General features: G+C 37.6%; 1 protein-coding gene across 1 annotated transcript in view; it reads right to left on the bottom strand.

Annotated features, from left to right (window-relative positions):
- LOC124631702 (V-type proton ATPase 116 kDa subunit a 1-like) overlaps positions 1 to 16,354 on the bottom strand; it is a 44,290-nt gene extending 27,936 nt beyond the window's left edge. The window contains exons 1-2 of the mRNA XM_047166252.1: positions 16,186 to 16,354; positions 6,069 to 6,198 (exon numbers count right to left, since the gene is read on the bottom strand). Coding sequence (XP_047022208.1) covers positions 6,069 to 6,185 — 117 coding nt within the window. The 5' untranslated portion in view covers positions 6,186 to 6,198; positions 16,186 to 16,354. The remainder of the gene's footprint in view (positions 1 to 6,068; positions 6,199 to 16,185) is intronic.
- Positions 16,355 to 17,640: the final 1,286 nt, after the last annotated feature.

The raw sequence follows: 17,640 nt of genomic DNA, 5'->3' as shown, positions 1-17,640 counted from the left end.
AGGTCATCGACATAGCCCACCGAATCAGCAAGCTGAAGTGGCAGTGGGCTGGCCATATTAGCCGAAGAACCGATAACCGTTGGGGTAAACGAGTTCTAGAGTGGAGACCACGCCTCGGCAAACGTAGTGTAGGACGTCCTCAGGCACGGTGGAGTGATGACTTGCGCAAGACGGCTGGCAGGAGCTGGATGCGAGAAGCCGAAAATCGATCTCAGTGGCGTGCACTTGGAGAGGCCTATGTCCAGCAGTGGACTGCGACAGGCTGATGATGATGATGATGATGAAGCAAAGATTGGCCACGAGTGGGAGATAATATTGATAACATTGAGTGGATTTCTGTTTTGTCCACGTGTTCATCAGGTATGTACTTAGGCATATTATCTAATTTAATACAAAGTATTACAATAATTACTTAACGGATTTGCATATGACGTATTCCGTGTGATTGTAAGCTCGATTGTAAATCGGCAAAAAAACCTTTTTTATTCGGCTGATTCATTCGGGCTCGTAAATCAGTATGGAGATGAATAGTGTTGTGTACTGTACAACAAATAGGTAAGATGCTGGTATCAGACCGACTAAAAAGTTTCAACAGTGTGTGAGTGATCCGTCTATTGTTTTGCGGTAGTGGATCGTTTTGTACAATTTATGAGGAGCTCGTGTTAAAATTCAATCTCTAACCTAATGTATGGATCGGGTATAGAAACCCGCCGTTAAACTTTTCAAAGATGGTGGATGCGACTTTATTACCGTTAAAGGCTTGTTGCTTACCAATAACATAAAACCCCAGAATGTTTCCGCAGCCATCATATTTTCATTATTTTTATCGATAAAGGGTGTGTTTATTTAGATATTAGAGTGGTTACAATAACGTTAGGTGGCTTGTAAACTGTGGGCTTTTCCATCAATGTAAGTAATATACAGTAAAGAGAACAAAGTAAATGTCTGTAGGGGCCGGGGGTTTTCTTGTAAATTGTGGACTTTCCTTACCTACATTTAATTGAAGTCACATTCATCATAAATTATTCACAGAGAATGGTGACATAGATCTAAGCAAATAAGTCACACCAGAGAAAAACGTACATTAGGTATGGAATGCAATAAACTAGTGATTATGTAACAGCATAGTGAGAGATTAGCTTAATTTGCATAGATCATACAAAATATGGATCAGTTTACACATCAATAGAAATCCTGGCCGATTTCGGCCACAGCGACTTGGATCTGCTCTTAATTTTGAGAGCTTCGCTGATGTGCTCTCTAGTGACTGATAAAACCAATTTTAGCAGTGAAGTCCTAGAACTGTATGCCATTATCATTATTTTCATTCAAGCTTGTTTCTTCAAAGCTCAGACCTCACTTAAATACCTGAAGGGCGAGACTCTCAATAACAAAGGCATCCAAACAATTAATGACAATTCCGTCTAGACCTTCACCTTAGTGGAGCGATAAATCGTTAATACCGAACCTTCACGAAAAGCATTTATAAATTAGTAGGAATGTCTGAATTAAATACAAGCCTCGTAAGGTGCAATCGATAGCTTTCGTACAGAAGAACTTGAAGTTTTGATTGTAAGGAATGTAGAAAGGTTCATAAGATTTGTAGATCTTATGACCATACTAGCTTTCACAAGAGTCCCGTGGGAAGTTCTCTGCGCACCTGGATTCGCCTATAGGTTTGTTCTGTATTTGGGCTTTCTAACACTGAAAGACTTTTGCGGAAATCGAGCCAGTCGTTCCTAAGACTAGTGTATTTTACCAAACCGGCACTAGTTTCAGTTTTGAGTTTTTTAATCTCATGTTACGCTCTCTGTCTGATACCACAGGATAACTTAATTACCTCCTTCGACGGTAGGACTATGTAAAACCGGAAAACCTATGAATTCAAGCATGTCTCTAGTTTTTTGAACCCAAAACTACAACAGTTTTGCATGAACTTGTCAAATCATTCCTTAAATTATGCGAAGTAGGCCTTTTAAACAATCTGTCTCATGGCCCAGGTCACGAAAACTATGGCACTCCCTCTTTCCGTGCATAATGGTCGGTGTGGCACGCGAAATCAGGGGACGTGGAGGAACTGGCCCAAATATTACCCAGGTGCGATGAAATGGCACTATCCCCTGTCTTTCTTTTATGTACAGTCAACGTCGTAAATTGAGTGACACTTGGACTACTCAAATATATGAAAGCCAATAATAACGGTGTAGTGGTACCGAATGTTTTGTGTTGACAGCTGTCAATTTTCGAGAGAAAAAAACATTTTTTGTACTGACTGACAGAATTTTCAACTGCACCAAAAAACGTTCAGACCGTACCAAAAAACTTATATGTCAACAATGTAATTGCTAAAAAAGTTGAGACGTTTAAAATGTTATATAGATTTTTCTCTACTTTTGAGCATATTTTTGCTTTCATTTGGCGTCGTAGGTAACTGTTTGAGTACCCTGAGTGTCACCATGTCTATGAAATTGACTGTACGCCATGGCATGGTGACCTAAAACCTCGAATGTTAATTCGTTGACGTGACGTTCAGAAATGGGGATGGGAAATAATTTCGAGGAAGTAAACGTTGTCCCTGAATGACTCTTATATTCTTTTATATGTAAATAAACTTTAGTGGTATTGCCAAATTCCTAATGGCTTACCGATCGTTATGGGTTAATAGTAAGATTCTTGTATCTTTGCCAATATTAAAGTTGTGCGTGATTTGAGGAGGCATATGTATTTTGTTTTATCTTTTGGAGCTGCTAACCATGCGAAGGAAATGTTTCTAATGACTACGAAATCTTATGGCTTGTGTTCAAAGCTTTCTGTACGTCGATTCTATAAAATTCAGACAAGAACTCGCATTTCACTTCGCTATTCACTCTCACTTCGCATTCGGTTCAAAACGTTCTAAAAGTCATCTCATACTTTATCTGTCAAAATTTCGAGTTTAATTTAGTTCAACTCGCAAAACGCTCGCAAGAGTAGCGCTAGTGTAGTTTGAGAATGCCAATCACGAAACTCACGGCGGATTCAGATGCCAAGTTGAATGAATGAAGTCTTACAGAATCACACCACTGGTTGGAAAAGAAGAAACGACTTAGAAACAGGGTGAAATTGGAGACAACTTTTCAAGCATTCCAATAACTCCGGTTCATCCATTGAAGCGCTCACAGAATCATCCCTTTATTGAAACATCGTAAGTTTATCAGAATCAAAATCGCTACCCTGACAATACTGCATTAAATTAGAACATGAACTCCCGACCTCTGTATTGGCATTTGGTATTCATACGCAAGCCTTGCATAACATATCTTGGATCATTTCGTTCTTAATATAGACCCAACAATAAGCGTCACTGATTGAATGAATATGTGAATGAATGAAGCGAGAGATGTGTGATATTATGAACTAATGGAGGAAGTATCTCATATACCTGATAGGCACAATCCCTTAATCGTGTACGTCAGTCATGGGCTAAGATTGAATTGTTCCTGGTTTGAGTTGTTACTTTCAGAACAGTGGATACGAAAATTAGGTTGGTTGAGATGATTGAGTCGGAACGATTGCAAAACACGTATGATACCAATATGATATATGATACGTATTATTGCAATGCTAGTTTTTAAAGGCAAGATAATTGATTTAGCCCGAAGACATACATAATGTTTAAAGGTTTCTTCCTAAAGAAGACCTCTCTATGTATAGTTCAGCAATAGGTATGTCTATCAAAGGTACCTTAAGATAAAGTTAGTTAAAATCTGTAACTATTTTTAGCGTCTGACACCCCTTCAAAAATTCCCAAATAAATCGTACAAAACACAGTAATATAATATTATTTGTTTACTTGAAAGCAGGACAAAAGTACTCGAAACACGCCGAGCCCTGTTATCGTGTTCGATTTGTTTAAAGTAAATACAGATATTGATAATAATGGCTAATGGGCGATAAGGGCGGTTGCTCTCAACTAGAAAGCAATTACTAAACTATTACTAAATGAAGATATGGGTGCAGTTCATCGATTTTATAATAAAGCGGTGGACAATAATAGAGAGAAGGTACTTTTTAAGGAAACAGGGATCCAGAAAACGTGTATGATTTTTATGAGTGAGATTTAAGAAATCTTTTGAGTGGCTTGCTATGAAGGCGACATACCTTTATACCAGTAGTTACTAGTTTTTTCATCAAAATATACGAACTTGTGACTTTTGACTCTTCCTGACATTTAACGCATCAGCTTATGGCAATGTCTATGAATACAGGTAATATCAATATTTAAACATCGACATAGAATATTATATCACCCACGCAAAGAACAGGGGTGGCCTATAATTTCTGCAGCCCACTCACAATGAAAACACACGCATTAACAGCTCATATGACACCCACGAGAATTCTTTTAATGGGAATTTAAACTGTGGTCTTTATTATAATAGACCCTAAGGACTATATTGGTTTGCATGATGCACATTGCGTGTAGCAACATGCGTTGACTTATGCTCTGGATGAACTCAAAAATGTTATACAACAGGAGCTATGTTCGAGTAAGCCGCTGATATTAATTAGAATCAAAGTCCATACGGACTGTATCCTAACAAACGAAGTTAATTTATATCGCTCGAATGTAGTTTTTGTTATTTTACTGTAAACATCTTGAGATCTTTAAATTTTCGAAGATACACAAACAGTCTTAGCTAAGAGGGTGAAGGACGGTGAGAGTAATAATAAATGTATGGTGATTGCCGTGTGGCCGGCGAAGAATCGATCTGCCTTGAATTCTGAAGACTTTTTAAAAGCTAGTTTTACTAGACCTAAATTACTTTCAGAAAGCTGAAAAACATTTTGGAAAAATTGCATTCCAAAATACCGTTTTGGATCTGGTTTGACTCTTTAAAGTAGTTGAATGTCATTTCTTTATGATATCTGCTAAGACTTATCAAGATTTTGAAGAATATAGGTCAAAGTTCTGCTTGTAGTTTTCAAATCGAACGTGGAATCGTCAAAACTGATGTCTGATAGACAGGTGTGCATTTAAGAGAGGGAAAGCTGTCAATCCAGGGACCAGACCTTGGCACTCCGCCAGAACAGTTAAAGAGAGTAATATGTATTTTATTTATTTAAATAAAACGCCGTTTTTTCAGGCCAATGAGTCTGGAACAATTTGTATTTGTATCCAAACGATTGAAGATTGACATTCCATCAAAATATTGATATGAGTTTGATTGATTTATGTTAACTTTTGGATGTTGTAATTTGGGGAGAGTTGAACCAAAGAATAGATGGATCTATTGAATGAGTGAATCATAATATGGTAGTAACAGAGATCATAGATTGGACATGGATTGAACTTGCTTGTGACAGTAAGAATACATGAAAAATTATTTGTGATGCCACTGATTTTATGTTTATAAAAATTAAAATACTGTTCTTCTTTAGTCAGCGGTGTTGTAAGTTGTCTTCAGTAACCTGACCGAGCATTAGGTAAATGGTCAATTGGTCGATATTCAGCCCCTAGTTCGATTCGAAGTCGACCCTAACCTAGTTGGCGAAATGATAGACCACTTTATTATGACTGTTCCGATTTTCTTTTATTCTTTTAAACTCGAAGATAGATGTTGCCCTGCATTAAGTCAGTATGTTTAGAAACATGTTAACATTAGAGCGTTCGAACAACAACAAAAAGCTTTTAACGTCATGGTTTTCATAAATGTCAAGTATCCTTCATCAAGAGTGTAGCTAATCCTTATTATAGACATGTGTGTGGAAATAATATTGCATTTCAAACTGTTTGTTCCACTCGCATTATCATTAAAACCAGGGTATCTTGTAATTCCAGCAGTTGACAAGTTGCCCCTAAACTATTATCTATCTATATATGTATATAAAAATGAAACCCGCTTTCGGGGTTTGGCTGAAAAGTAGAGGGGAGGTAACTTAGACCCGGGAGAAGGTTTTAGGATAGTTTTTGTCACCATCCGGCTACGGGACGCGGGTGAAACCGCGGGCGAAAGCTAGTTACTTATATTACTTGTAGTTTGCACCAGGGTATCAGTCTTGTATGGATCTAAGTTCTTAATACTCACATCTCTAAACTGTGCTATGCCCGCCTCTCCGAGCTCGTACATGGAGACGTACGCGGCCTCCGGCTGCACAAACAGCTGGCACAGCACCATCTCCTCGCTGCGGAACATGGTGCCCATTGTGGTGTGTTATCTGTGAACACAGAGATACGAAAATTAAATCTTAACAAGATAAAACAATGTGATCAAACTAAGAATTAAGCCTACACTGCAAAGTTTTAGTTAGTCGATAGCCTGGTCAGGCTCCTAAATCAGTATACCATCACAGATGAGTGGTAGTGCGCACATTACAACCATCAGGTATCTGACCTGGTCGCTCCAACTTAAATTTGATTAGATTCACGGTTACCTTCAATATAAATAGTCAATCAACCATTAGGCCAACTGTTAACCAACAGGTTAGTCTGCAGTTTACGGGGCTCTAAAATTATTAGGTATACGCTAGGTATACGCTCATGATGTTTAATGGGGATACATTCAACTTTTGGTAGTCCATATGCCATTATATTTCAGGTAAATGAAGAGAAACTCTATTGTTGTGAATAAAATTACGAAGAAATGCTAGCCTTATTCTTCTTAAAAAGTCGTACATTGACGTTACGATTGTATAGGCGATCCAGCCTTCCCAGATTTTAAGGACATGTGTACCAACCTCAGATGTGTCGCGATACAAATAGCTGTCATCCGGCCGAGTATCCTAACTAGTTTGGGGCCGGCCTCAAAGCTAGTGAACTGTTAAAAGTAAAGATTGTCAAAGATATGAAAATGATGAATCGAAGATGCCCTGTTGAATAGAAGGAATAAGGGACTGTCGGGACTCCTTAGGTCACTTCAATAAGGCTATGTTTTGACACGAATTTTGTTAATCAAGTCAAAGTTTCATTGCAACAAAACTTCAGATGAATGATTTCTTGAAATAAGCCATAGAGTTGTGCTATCCATTTACAAAAGTATTTACCTATCCCCTTACTCCTAACCACATACAATAATAAAACTGTCCAATTTAAATAATAACAACTATCAGGCGAAGGCCATCCGTATCCTGACCTGGCAACGTAACACTTCCCGTCCATTATCCGACAGATCAACCAGCCTTAATTGAGCCGCACCTTCCAACGAGTACCTTGAGTCGAGGGGTCAACTCAAAATAGTTGTCTGATGTAGCCAGGATCTTGATTTGACGGATGCAGGATACAGTAATCATGCATTCATACGTGAAGTCTTGGCTGAGTTACGCCTTGATATACACGTGTTAATCTGAGATAGAATATTACAACGCTAGTATGTTTTGAATACTGACAAAAGCTTACTCTTACTGCTTAATGATGGAAAACACAGAACAACGCATGAGATATTTAACCCCAGATGAGAAAGAGTTTGACTTCACACATGCTAAGTTTCTTGGCAACAACTGTACTTCTTTTTCTTCCTGCACTGTTCCCAATTTTAGGGGTCGACGCAATATGTCTTTCGCTTCCATTCCTCCCTGTCACTCGTCATACTGACACTCACTCCCTTCTTATTCAGATAATTTTTCAGAGAATTCGTCAATGTTGTCTTGTATAGGTACTACAAACTGTACAATAGTTGTGATGCGGTAGTTTTTACCATGTTAGATCGTTAATAAATAAGATTTGATGACAATGAGTTCATATGGCTTCAGCATTACATTTTTACGAGTTAAGTCTGCTAAAGAAGTGCGCAGTATTTTTTGTAAAAAGAGGAACTATCACCGATTGGAAACGGATTCCAGTAAAAAAAGAAATGCTCACAAATCCTACTTTTCTCAATATTATAAATGCAGAAAGTTTGTGAGCATGTATTTGTGTACGTATGTACCTATGAGATTACGTGTGTAAGAAAAGAGTAAGGACTGACAGTTCAAAAAAATATGTACAAAAAAGAGTTCTTTTCTTTCAAGTAGGTACAACCAACAAAGACTGCGTAGTTTTCCAGCAATATGTTACTTCTAATGGTTCAAGATTAATGGTAGTTAATAGGCCGCCATTTATATCGTTTAGGTACCCTAGAGTTACGGCTAGAATATTCTATGCCTTAATTCGATAGTGAAGTTTATTTTTATATATTTTAAGTAAGACTTTTTTTCTTTTCATAAATTGGGTTCGATTCTACGTTCTTTATCTGGTAATAGTCGTAGTACTTTCGCCCGCGTCCCATGGAATACGCATCCTTATGAGATTTTTTGTAAGAAAAGTCTTTTCAACATTTCCTATATGTTACATTGTAACATGAAAAAAGTATGCAATTCACTCTTAGAGTAATTAAAATTATCACCAACTACAATAATAATAATTGTTCGCTTCAAATTTATTGCCTTTGTTTAACACCAATTAATTTGATGGATCATCTGGGAACTAGATAAAAATTAAACTACGTATATAAAATATTTGTTCGTCATAATTTGTCGTCGAGTGATAGGAGTCAATTGGATGAGCTCGTCCTTGTTTCTGTCATTGTATTAAATTAAAAGTTTAATAGGATGATCTAAGTCAGTTTCCCAAAGTTTTAACCTCGAGAGATTAACTTCTGGTTAGAAGTCTAAGCTTTTAGGATTTTCCCACTAATAAGCAACTGCCATATTAATGCTTTCCTGAAACTGGCGACAAGTGTAGTTTAAATAAAACTAGTCTAAGAGGCTCCTTAAACCGCACATAATAAATTATTGTTGACCATACCAAAATTTGCGAAATAGCAAACACATTTTTTAAAATCAAGTAGGTACCTATTAAGCCTTCAATTACGAACCAAACTTTATTTATTTAGGATGTTTTGTTTCCCTTTTCAAGTGTTTATGGCAATGGCATAGGACCTTACAGAAGTTATCGCTACTTGGCTACCTGCTTCTAAGGCCATGAAGTAGCTACGGATGCAACCGCTGGATTCACCTAGTTTACCAATCTGTGGTATCACACATCAGTATAAAGTTTCAGCATGCATCTAGTTTATGCTCGTTACCGACCAGACTGCGTCCCACGCACTTGGACGGTCAGCGACAGACATAATGCAAGTCGGCCTTGCGACAACTTTATTATTATACCTCGGTCCAATGTACTTCGCAGAAATGCTACATTTTTGTAGACTGCACGTTTTTGTTCTAGTTGTGTTTGCTCAGGAAGCAAGATGTGCAGGGTTTGTCAACTCAAAATCAATAGAATCATTCATATCATCATCAAAATAACAGCTTAGGCTAGTGATTTCATCAACATGTGGGTTATATCCCAGTCTACTGCTCAATAGGCTAATCTTAATTTCTGAAAATATCTAAATTCAACTTGGAGGTGTTGAAAATTGGTAACCATCGCAGTATGATAGCCTTGTAAGATATGAGAATGGTCAGGTAAATGTCGGTCCTGCGCCTGATCTCTCTCCGGTGTCGGATTGCCATCCCATCGGGCTGTGAGAGTGAAGGAATAGAGAATGCTCTAGTGCGCAAATGTTTGTGCACTATATTAATGTTCTGTGCAGTTGTCTGATGTTTTCAGTGAACAGTATGACTGCCAATCGGTCTAGACGCCGTTAATATTATGTTTATAGAGTAGACAAGATATATTTTCCCAGCCATTTATTTTTATTAGACAGTTATGGCGTTTTTTGTTTTACCTACATTCCTTCTATTCTATTGTCTTTCTAGTTCTCACGAAGGTTATTTTAAATTCTTAGCTGATATTGATTCTTTCAAGTATTAGTTATCTTTAGGTAATCGTCTATCTAATAAAACATTGAATTCTTGATGCGGAATTAGAATAAAAGCCAACACCAATTGAGTTCATATTATAGAACACGTACTTGAAATATTTGTACTTACTTCAGTTGTTTAAGGCTTATAATTTCTATAAATATTTTAATGTCAAGGGCACGTTTAATTAACATTTCTAATTTGTTACTGGCCATAAAGAAGTCTTGAATATAGGTTTGTGAGCCTTGATCGACCACTGCCAACTTTGTGGATCATAGTTAATTCTTGCTGATTTCCAATTTGTAGCTGTTTTTTTTTTTTTATAACCAGCCATTTCACGTGGTATAACTTGCGTTCCGACGGAAAGACTTAGCGCAGCGGGTTGAAATATAACCATTCGCGATTGGTGACAAAAGCCAGTCTAGTCGTAGATTTAGAGGCAGAAATTCACTTCATAATACAAACATATATCAATATGTAGATTAGTTTGCATAACACTATAGTATACATACAAACATACGAGTTAGTAGCGCTTATAGAACAGATAATGGCACCCAACATGCTTCTACCTCTTATCAAGCACCGAGCGGAAGAAGTACCAAAATCTATTCTTAACCTACCACAAACGTACACAAAAATAGTACCTGCATCCGAATCAACGTAATTTCCTACCCATCGTGAGACGACGTAACATAAAGACGTAGGTACTATTTCTGTACAAACATTTGCCTACTATATCCCGTGAGTTCAGAATTCCATGCACAGGCGTTCATAAGCTTAGAGCATTTAGCCAACTGGAGCCGCCAAGAGCACTTTTTGCACGATAAAGCCTGTCCCTTCTATCTCTAGTACTGAAAGTTGTCAACAATCGTTGTCAAATTGGGCGGTCGGTTCGTACGAATTCAGCGATGTCATACGGAAAAACAGCAGAAGAAATCGTGTGAAAAGCCCGTGGTGCCGGGAGTGAGGCAATGCAACAAATAGTGATAGCTCACTCACACTTTTTCTATCATATCTTACGCACACGACAAACTCACTAGCATAAAGACTTACACATGTACACGAGCTCGACTCTGTAAGTCTGCCAGTGCCTTCGCAAGACATACCGTGTCCAGTTGTTTAAATGCTCGAAGTGCACAAGGCAACGGCCTGTTATTTTTGCTGGACCATTAATTCTTTGATGCAAGTGTTACGGTTTGTGGACAGATTCGCAATTGCCATGTCTGTAAACTGTTGCTAGTATACCTAGAAGTTGTATGCTGTAAGTTTTGCACCTGTTTGTTGATTCTAGAAAACTTCACGATATTTCTTACTTTGTTGTAGTTAACGTCATCTTCGATTTTGAATTTGTCTTTATATTTTCTACTAGCTTCTGCCAGCGGTTTCACCCGCATCCCGTGGGAACTACTTCCTGTACCGGGATAAAAAGTAGCCTATAGCCTTCCTCGATAAATGGGCTATCTAACACTGAAAGAAATTTTCAAATCGGACCAGTAGTTCCTGAGATTAGCGCGTTCAAACAAACAAACAAACAAACTCTTCAGCTTTATAATATTAGTATAGATTGTTCTGCCTCGTTGGTCTAGCTGTCGCAAGTGCGGCTGCTGAGCACGAGGTCTCGGGTTCGATTCCCGAGTCGGGCCGAAATCGCTTTGTGGGTTTTAGAAGACTTTCACAAAGCAGCCCGGAGCCTGGAAGCTGGTGATTGATACACCCGTGCATCGGAGAGCACGTAAATGTCGGTCCTGCGCCTGATCTCTCTCCGGTCGTGTCGGATTACCGTCCCATCGGGCTATGAGAGTGAAGGAGTAGGGAGTGCACCTGTGTCTGGGCAAATGCTCGTGCACTATAATATGTCCTGCGCAGCTGGCTGATCTCCTTAAATGAGAACAGCCGCCGTGGCCGAAATCGGCCGTGGACGCCATATATATGTTATGGACCAAGTGATAAATTGGGCAGTATACATAATGCCCGGTCATTATGAAAAATGCCCAATATGAGAGCGCAATTTGATAATAATTATTCAAATAACCAAATTGACCGGGCACTATACATATTGCCCGTGACCTTTTGGGCAAAGTAATACAAACATATTTAATTTCAATTTTTTATTGTTATTGACTTAAAATAAACTAAATATTAAACCACTTAAATAATCAGCCTCATGATTTGGATTAATTATGAAGGACTTCTGCCTTTTTTCATCACCCTCCCGCTGTGGGTTAGCAGCGGTGAGGGTGTCAGACTCTTACTGACTAAAAACCGTCGTGTTCTGTCGTAGGCCTTTTATGTACCAGGGCCGCGGTCTTTCGAACAATCCCTCAGCCCCGGCAGACCTTGGCCCTGATGGACCCCGCTGGGGTTGCTGACATCTCTTTGAGGAGCGCGTGGAACAACGCGCGCCACCGACACGGGTCTGTTGCCTAAAAATAGACATGAGCGAGCCACCCAAACTCACCGCCCACAGACCCACGCCTACGGTGGCCGGGAGTCATCTCGCGACACCCGGCGCCCGTGGTCTACCTGGTCCAGCGCGGCGGCCGGGATGAGAGGTGCGAACTCTCTGACGTTCCGCCGCCTCCTTCTCGAGCTGAGCGATGACTGCTTCGCAGAAGGAGGCGACGGCATCCCATTCCCTCTCGCCCCGGACCATGGCCTGAACCAGGGCCGGACACGAGAGGTCGCCGCCGCCTAAAGCCTCGACTAGGACCCGGCGGTGCTCTTCCCACGCAGGGTACTCCTGGACTGTGTGGTCCACCGTGTCCTCGGGGCTGTCCGCACAGTGTTGACACCCGGGCGCCTCCTCATAAGGACTTCTGCCTTAAAAATCCACTATTTTTTGCATATTAATGTTAAGGAAAGTCATATTAAAAATATAACATAAAATAAAATTAAGAATGGCTGTCTCTGATTGGTCAAAGCGTGTCACGCCATGCATACTTTCCTCCCCGCCCTCGCACCGCGTAATATATAGCTTTATTATCAAATTGCCCAACTGTCATGTAGCAATATAATAATGCCCGTGCAATGTGATAAATAATGAAGTTAAGATAGTTATTAATCACTTGGCCCGATAAAGCTAGACATTATTCATAATGCTCGGGCATAATTTATAATGCCCGAATTAATCATTTGGTCCATAACATATATATAGATTGTTGGGGTGAGGACTAGGACAAAGTTTCTAGGGCCACCCATACGGGCTAAAGGTTGAGGAGATCAGATAAACAGTACACTACTGAAATTATATGCTACCTGATGATACCGCCCGACCGATTTTTATGTAGTTGGAGTACATGACCTGTTATGCAAACTATGTATCATATTTAATTAGGTTAGTAGGTTATTTGCAAACCATTTCCTTAAAATATACATAGTTACTGTCAGATAAACTTGAATATCAAAATTTTTCAGGACTTGTTATAAAAAAATACTAAATTATCAATTAGCTAATGACGAAGATGTTATTTATTTAAACGCTTTATAATTAATGAAGCAGAGTTAGCTTCTGTGTGGCATTACATTATGAGTGTTAAATATTTTGCGTTGCTAGCTAAAGTTATGATTGACAAAATAATTTTGTAGCTGATTTCTTGATAAAAATGTGTCATCGAATTCGACTGCTGCATTGTTAGAATTCGCTTTGATTTTTCGTAAGTATTAGGAGCAGTTCAGTATTGTAGTTTTTGGGTTTTATATCTAGCTTGGTTGTATAAGGCAATATAACATCTATTTTTGATAGTAGGTCCTATTTTAACTCTTTCAAAAGAAAATAAATATGGAAAACCAAAATTTTAAAATTTTTTAATATGTATTACAAATGTAAGAGGTAAGTAACTCATTTTGACACGTTTTTACGCCAAAATTACTGAACACATATTCATATTCATATTCATATCATTTATTGCGTTCCACAAGTTTCACATGGTGTTACAAAAGCTTACAGCTACGTACATTTGTGGACCCTGTTAGGGCACAGCAACATTTGGCATTTAATGCCAGTACATTTAAAATACTTAAAACTAATTCTAAATTATTATGGCGGTAGTTTTAAACATTAGGTATAATAGGAATAGTTAATTTACAATTAAAATTATATATTATATTTCTTTATATTTGTATAAATATATATTAGGAAATTATTTAGATATTAGCTATTTTAGTGTATTGTAGTGTGTATATTGTTTATGTATGACTAATATTTATTTTGTCGTTCATGTATTCTTGAATTGTATAGTATGCCTTTTTAGTTAGGATTTCCTTAATTTTATTTACATATACATTATACTTTGGTTCGTTTTTTATAGCATTTGGTAATTTATTATATATTTTTATTGCCATTACATATGGACTATTTGAATGTAATGTCATACGGGAAGTAGGTAGCATGAGCATGTTCTTATGTCTAAGTGATCTGAACACAGTGACAGTCACAGTAATGCAGGTGCGAAAAGTAGTTCTATCGGAATACGGCAGGAGCCGCGGGGACCATCTATGTACGTAGTTTCATAAAGTCGTAACATCACTTCTTCTTCCCAGCAAAAACACATAGGAAGTGGTGAAGGGCGGGCGTTTTGGGGGCTGTCTTATGTAATTTTTTTCTGACGTTCGAAAAGTGCTGTTTTGCAGCCAAGTTTGAATAAATGAGTTTTGATTTTGATTTTGATTTTGATTAAAGTCATATTTTGTACAAATATTAAAGTTTCAGCTCGTGTCAGTAAAAGTATTTTATCAACGCGGTTTATTGTTTGCTCTTATCAATATTTTGTATGCATGATTGTAAACGGTCTATTGTCTATGTTATAGTACTTACTTTCAGAGTAACATAAAATCTAAGCTATTAACGTGATATAGCTCGATATTTCTGAATACACACGTTATTTATATAAGTTAACGTTTATGGACATAACTTTAAAATGCAATACGCTACTACTTAATCATTTTAATGTTCTTAGAATGATTTATTTTAAACCATCTTTATTGAACTGTTTATCATAAAACTCTTCCACGACTTCGCTAGTCCTCCTTCAGTAGTTTTTGAGTGTGCTTGTGAGAAACTTACAAAATATATGTCAAATGCAAAATTAATATAATAAACAGGTTCTTTTTTTGTACCCTAAAGACTCCAAAACTATTGAATCGATTTGAAAAAATCTGTCACTGTTGGAACGCTACACTCTTCCCGAATAACATAGGTTACATAGTCCCCTTGGGAAGCGGGTGTAACCGCGGGAAATCAGCTATTGAAAAATATAAGTCGAGAATTCTGAAGACATTTATAATAGAAAAAACTCGACAAAACATTAACAGCTACCAAGAGTTACTTCATAACACAGATGTAAAACTATATTAGAAACAACAAACTTTACGATCAGAATATTGAGAGAGTTATCATCAACTATATAGTTCTGTATTCAGTTATAGATAGACTCCTAACTGAACCAGCTGTTTGGCAAAACAATTCAATGCGTACCGGCGACTCGTATAAGATAATAAGTCCGAGGTTTGGCAGCGATCAACCCATATATTACTGGGAATGATAGTACTGGCGTGATCTTGGACCAATCGGCTGTGTAGTTGCTTGCGAACTGAACGTAGTTACAGCATCCAATCGTTGGGTTATGATTTTCTATGACGCTAGAAATTATTCCCATTGTATGTCTATAAAGACTTAAGAATGAAACCTTTTTCGTGGCTACTGTCAGATTTTTAACAATCAAAAAAGTTTTACATATTAGGTGCTGGCTGGTTTTTTTTTTCTTATAAAAAGTCATTCCTTATTTTGAAAATGGAATAGGTTTGGCAGTCGTTTATAAGTTGTAACTTACTCAATTCATTTGTTTACCTGTGTACCTATTTGGGGAAAACAGTTGAAGTTATGTTTTTGTTTTCAGTTTTCCGCGTTTTATTTCTATTTATTATAGCTTGTAAGCGGCTGTAAACATAGGTAGAAACGAGGTAGGAATGTCACAAACGAAACTAGTGACTAACAAATGTATTTTGGCGGGTGTAAGTTCTAAACTGTCAGGTCGAATCATCTCGGCGGACGGCGTTAGTTCATCTAGTTGTGACGGCCAGTCAGCCCCGGATGGATGAATTAGCTCGAACCCAATTCCCAGGCAGACTTGCAACGGTTAGGCATTGTATTTTTACATTTGGACTCCATCCAAATAGTACTCCCGAGTTATCAAAAATCCAAATTCCCATTGATACCAACGCATACCATTAAACGCTAACTAAAAAGGCGGTTTTATTTTCGTGAAGTTATTTTCGTGGTTCCCTATCGATTGTTTGGCCATTAAACGTATCAGCAGTCAAGTTTCGAAAGGTCATCATGTCTGTTTAGTGTTATTGATAAAATAACATCGTTAGCAGAAATAAGTTTTTAATAATTAAAAGTTTTGTCGTAGTGATGGGACTTACCGTTTTTGGTTTGTCACTGAACTTTTTTTTTGTCACTTTGAGTCACTTTTGGTGTTGTTTTTTTTTTTGTTATAGTGTTGTGTGTTCGTATATAGTTCGGTACATGACGTGGTTTGAGGATACGCGGGGGACGAGCGATGCGGCCGCTCGGGTCGCGGGTACTGCAGCGATTGATTGTACAACTAGCTCCGTAGGGTTGGGCAAGCGAGGATATCGGCGGATATGTTATAATATGTATTGTAACTAATTACTCTTTTCATTATTGCCTTCATTAAAGTAGGTATTCTTCTTTTTTATTTTTACTAACCTGACTAAGTACTTGCATAATTAATTGGTAGCAATTTCATAAACGGTTTCTATATTATTTATTAAGCATTGATCGCAGATGATTTACTTATAGAAAATATTATTATCTTATTTCTTGAGTGTACTTTTCTACAGGTTTTGTATGTCAAAGTAATTAACAATAAGAAAAATAAGTTTAAGTACCTATCGATTGCTTTTATTTCACTGTCCAATGATAAATAATTGTCTAATGATATGGAAACGAAATATTGTAAGGTACAGGTGTTCCTGCATTGAAAGACAAAAAAATAAATATTAAGAAAAAAATATCCGCAAAACTGCACTCACGTATCCGAATATCCGCATCTAAAATGTCCCATCCCTACATACGTCAGTCCGTCCAAGTGGCAACCGCGTGCCGTCAATTTAACTAATATAAAATAGGAGAATGTGCGTCCGGTGATCTCACTCACAGAACTCTCATTATCATCTGTTGATGACCTATTTTAAGCTGTTACCGGCTAAACAAATTTATTAAAACAAATAAAAAACAGCGAGAAAGTATTTGCCGGTCGTAAAATTTATATTGTGTCTACGTTTATCGAGGAGTTTCTAACATCTGCGTATCTATTGATAAAGCTGCTAGATTAAGTTGTCTGATCATGCTAGGGTGGCCGTCTCTTAACATCTACTCCATGCTTTACAAAATACATAGAAAATTGTTAACTGTTTTCGAATACCCGAAATTATCAAACAAAAAATAATTTTGCAAAAAAATGATCCCGACGAATTGAGAACCTCCTCCTTTTTGGGAAGTTGGTTAAAAAGTTCTGAATATTAGCTAGTTTTTAATAAATTAAATTAGTTTATAGTTTCATTTGAACTCACATAAAGATGGCAGAAGAACACGTTAAGAAGGTACCTAGGATGTGCATTACAAATAAAGATTATGAACAATAGGCGACTTAAATGCAAATCTCAAAGGGATTCAATATCAGGGTGAATTTCCCGGGACCAAAAATTGCGTGGCATCGATGAAATCGGTACTAAAAATCATTGTTATAATATTCTAATATTTTTTTCTAAGTAGGTGAAATAGTAATCTATGTGTAGCACTAAATATTTTGTTAATAGGATTAATTGGTTCTCCAAAAAAAAAAAAATAAACCT

This window comes from Helicoverpa zea, chromosome 7 (assembly GCF_022581195.2).
Source record: "Helicoverpa zea isolate HzStark_Cry1AcR chromosome 7, ilHelZeax1.1, whole genome shotgun sequence".
Lineage (NCBI taxonomy): Eukaryota > Metazoa > Arthropoda > Insecta > Lepidoptera > Noctuidae > Helicoverpa > Helicoverpa zea.
The sequence above is the reverse complement of the archived record's forward strand: the minus strand, read 5'-3'. Positions and strand labels throughout refer to the sequence as shown.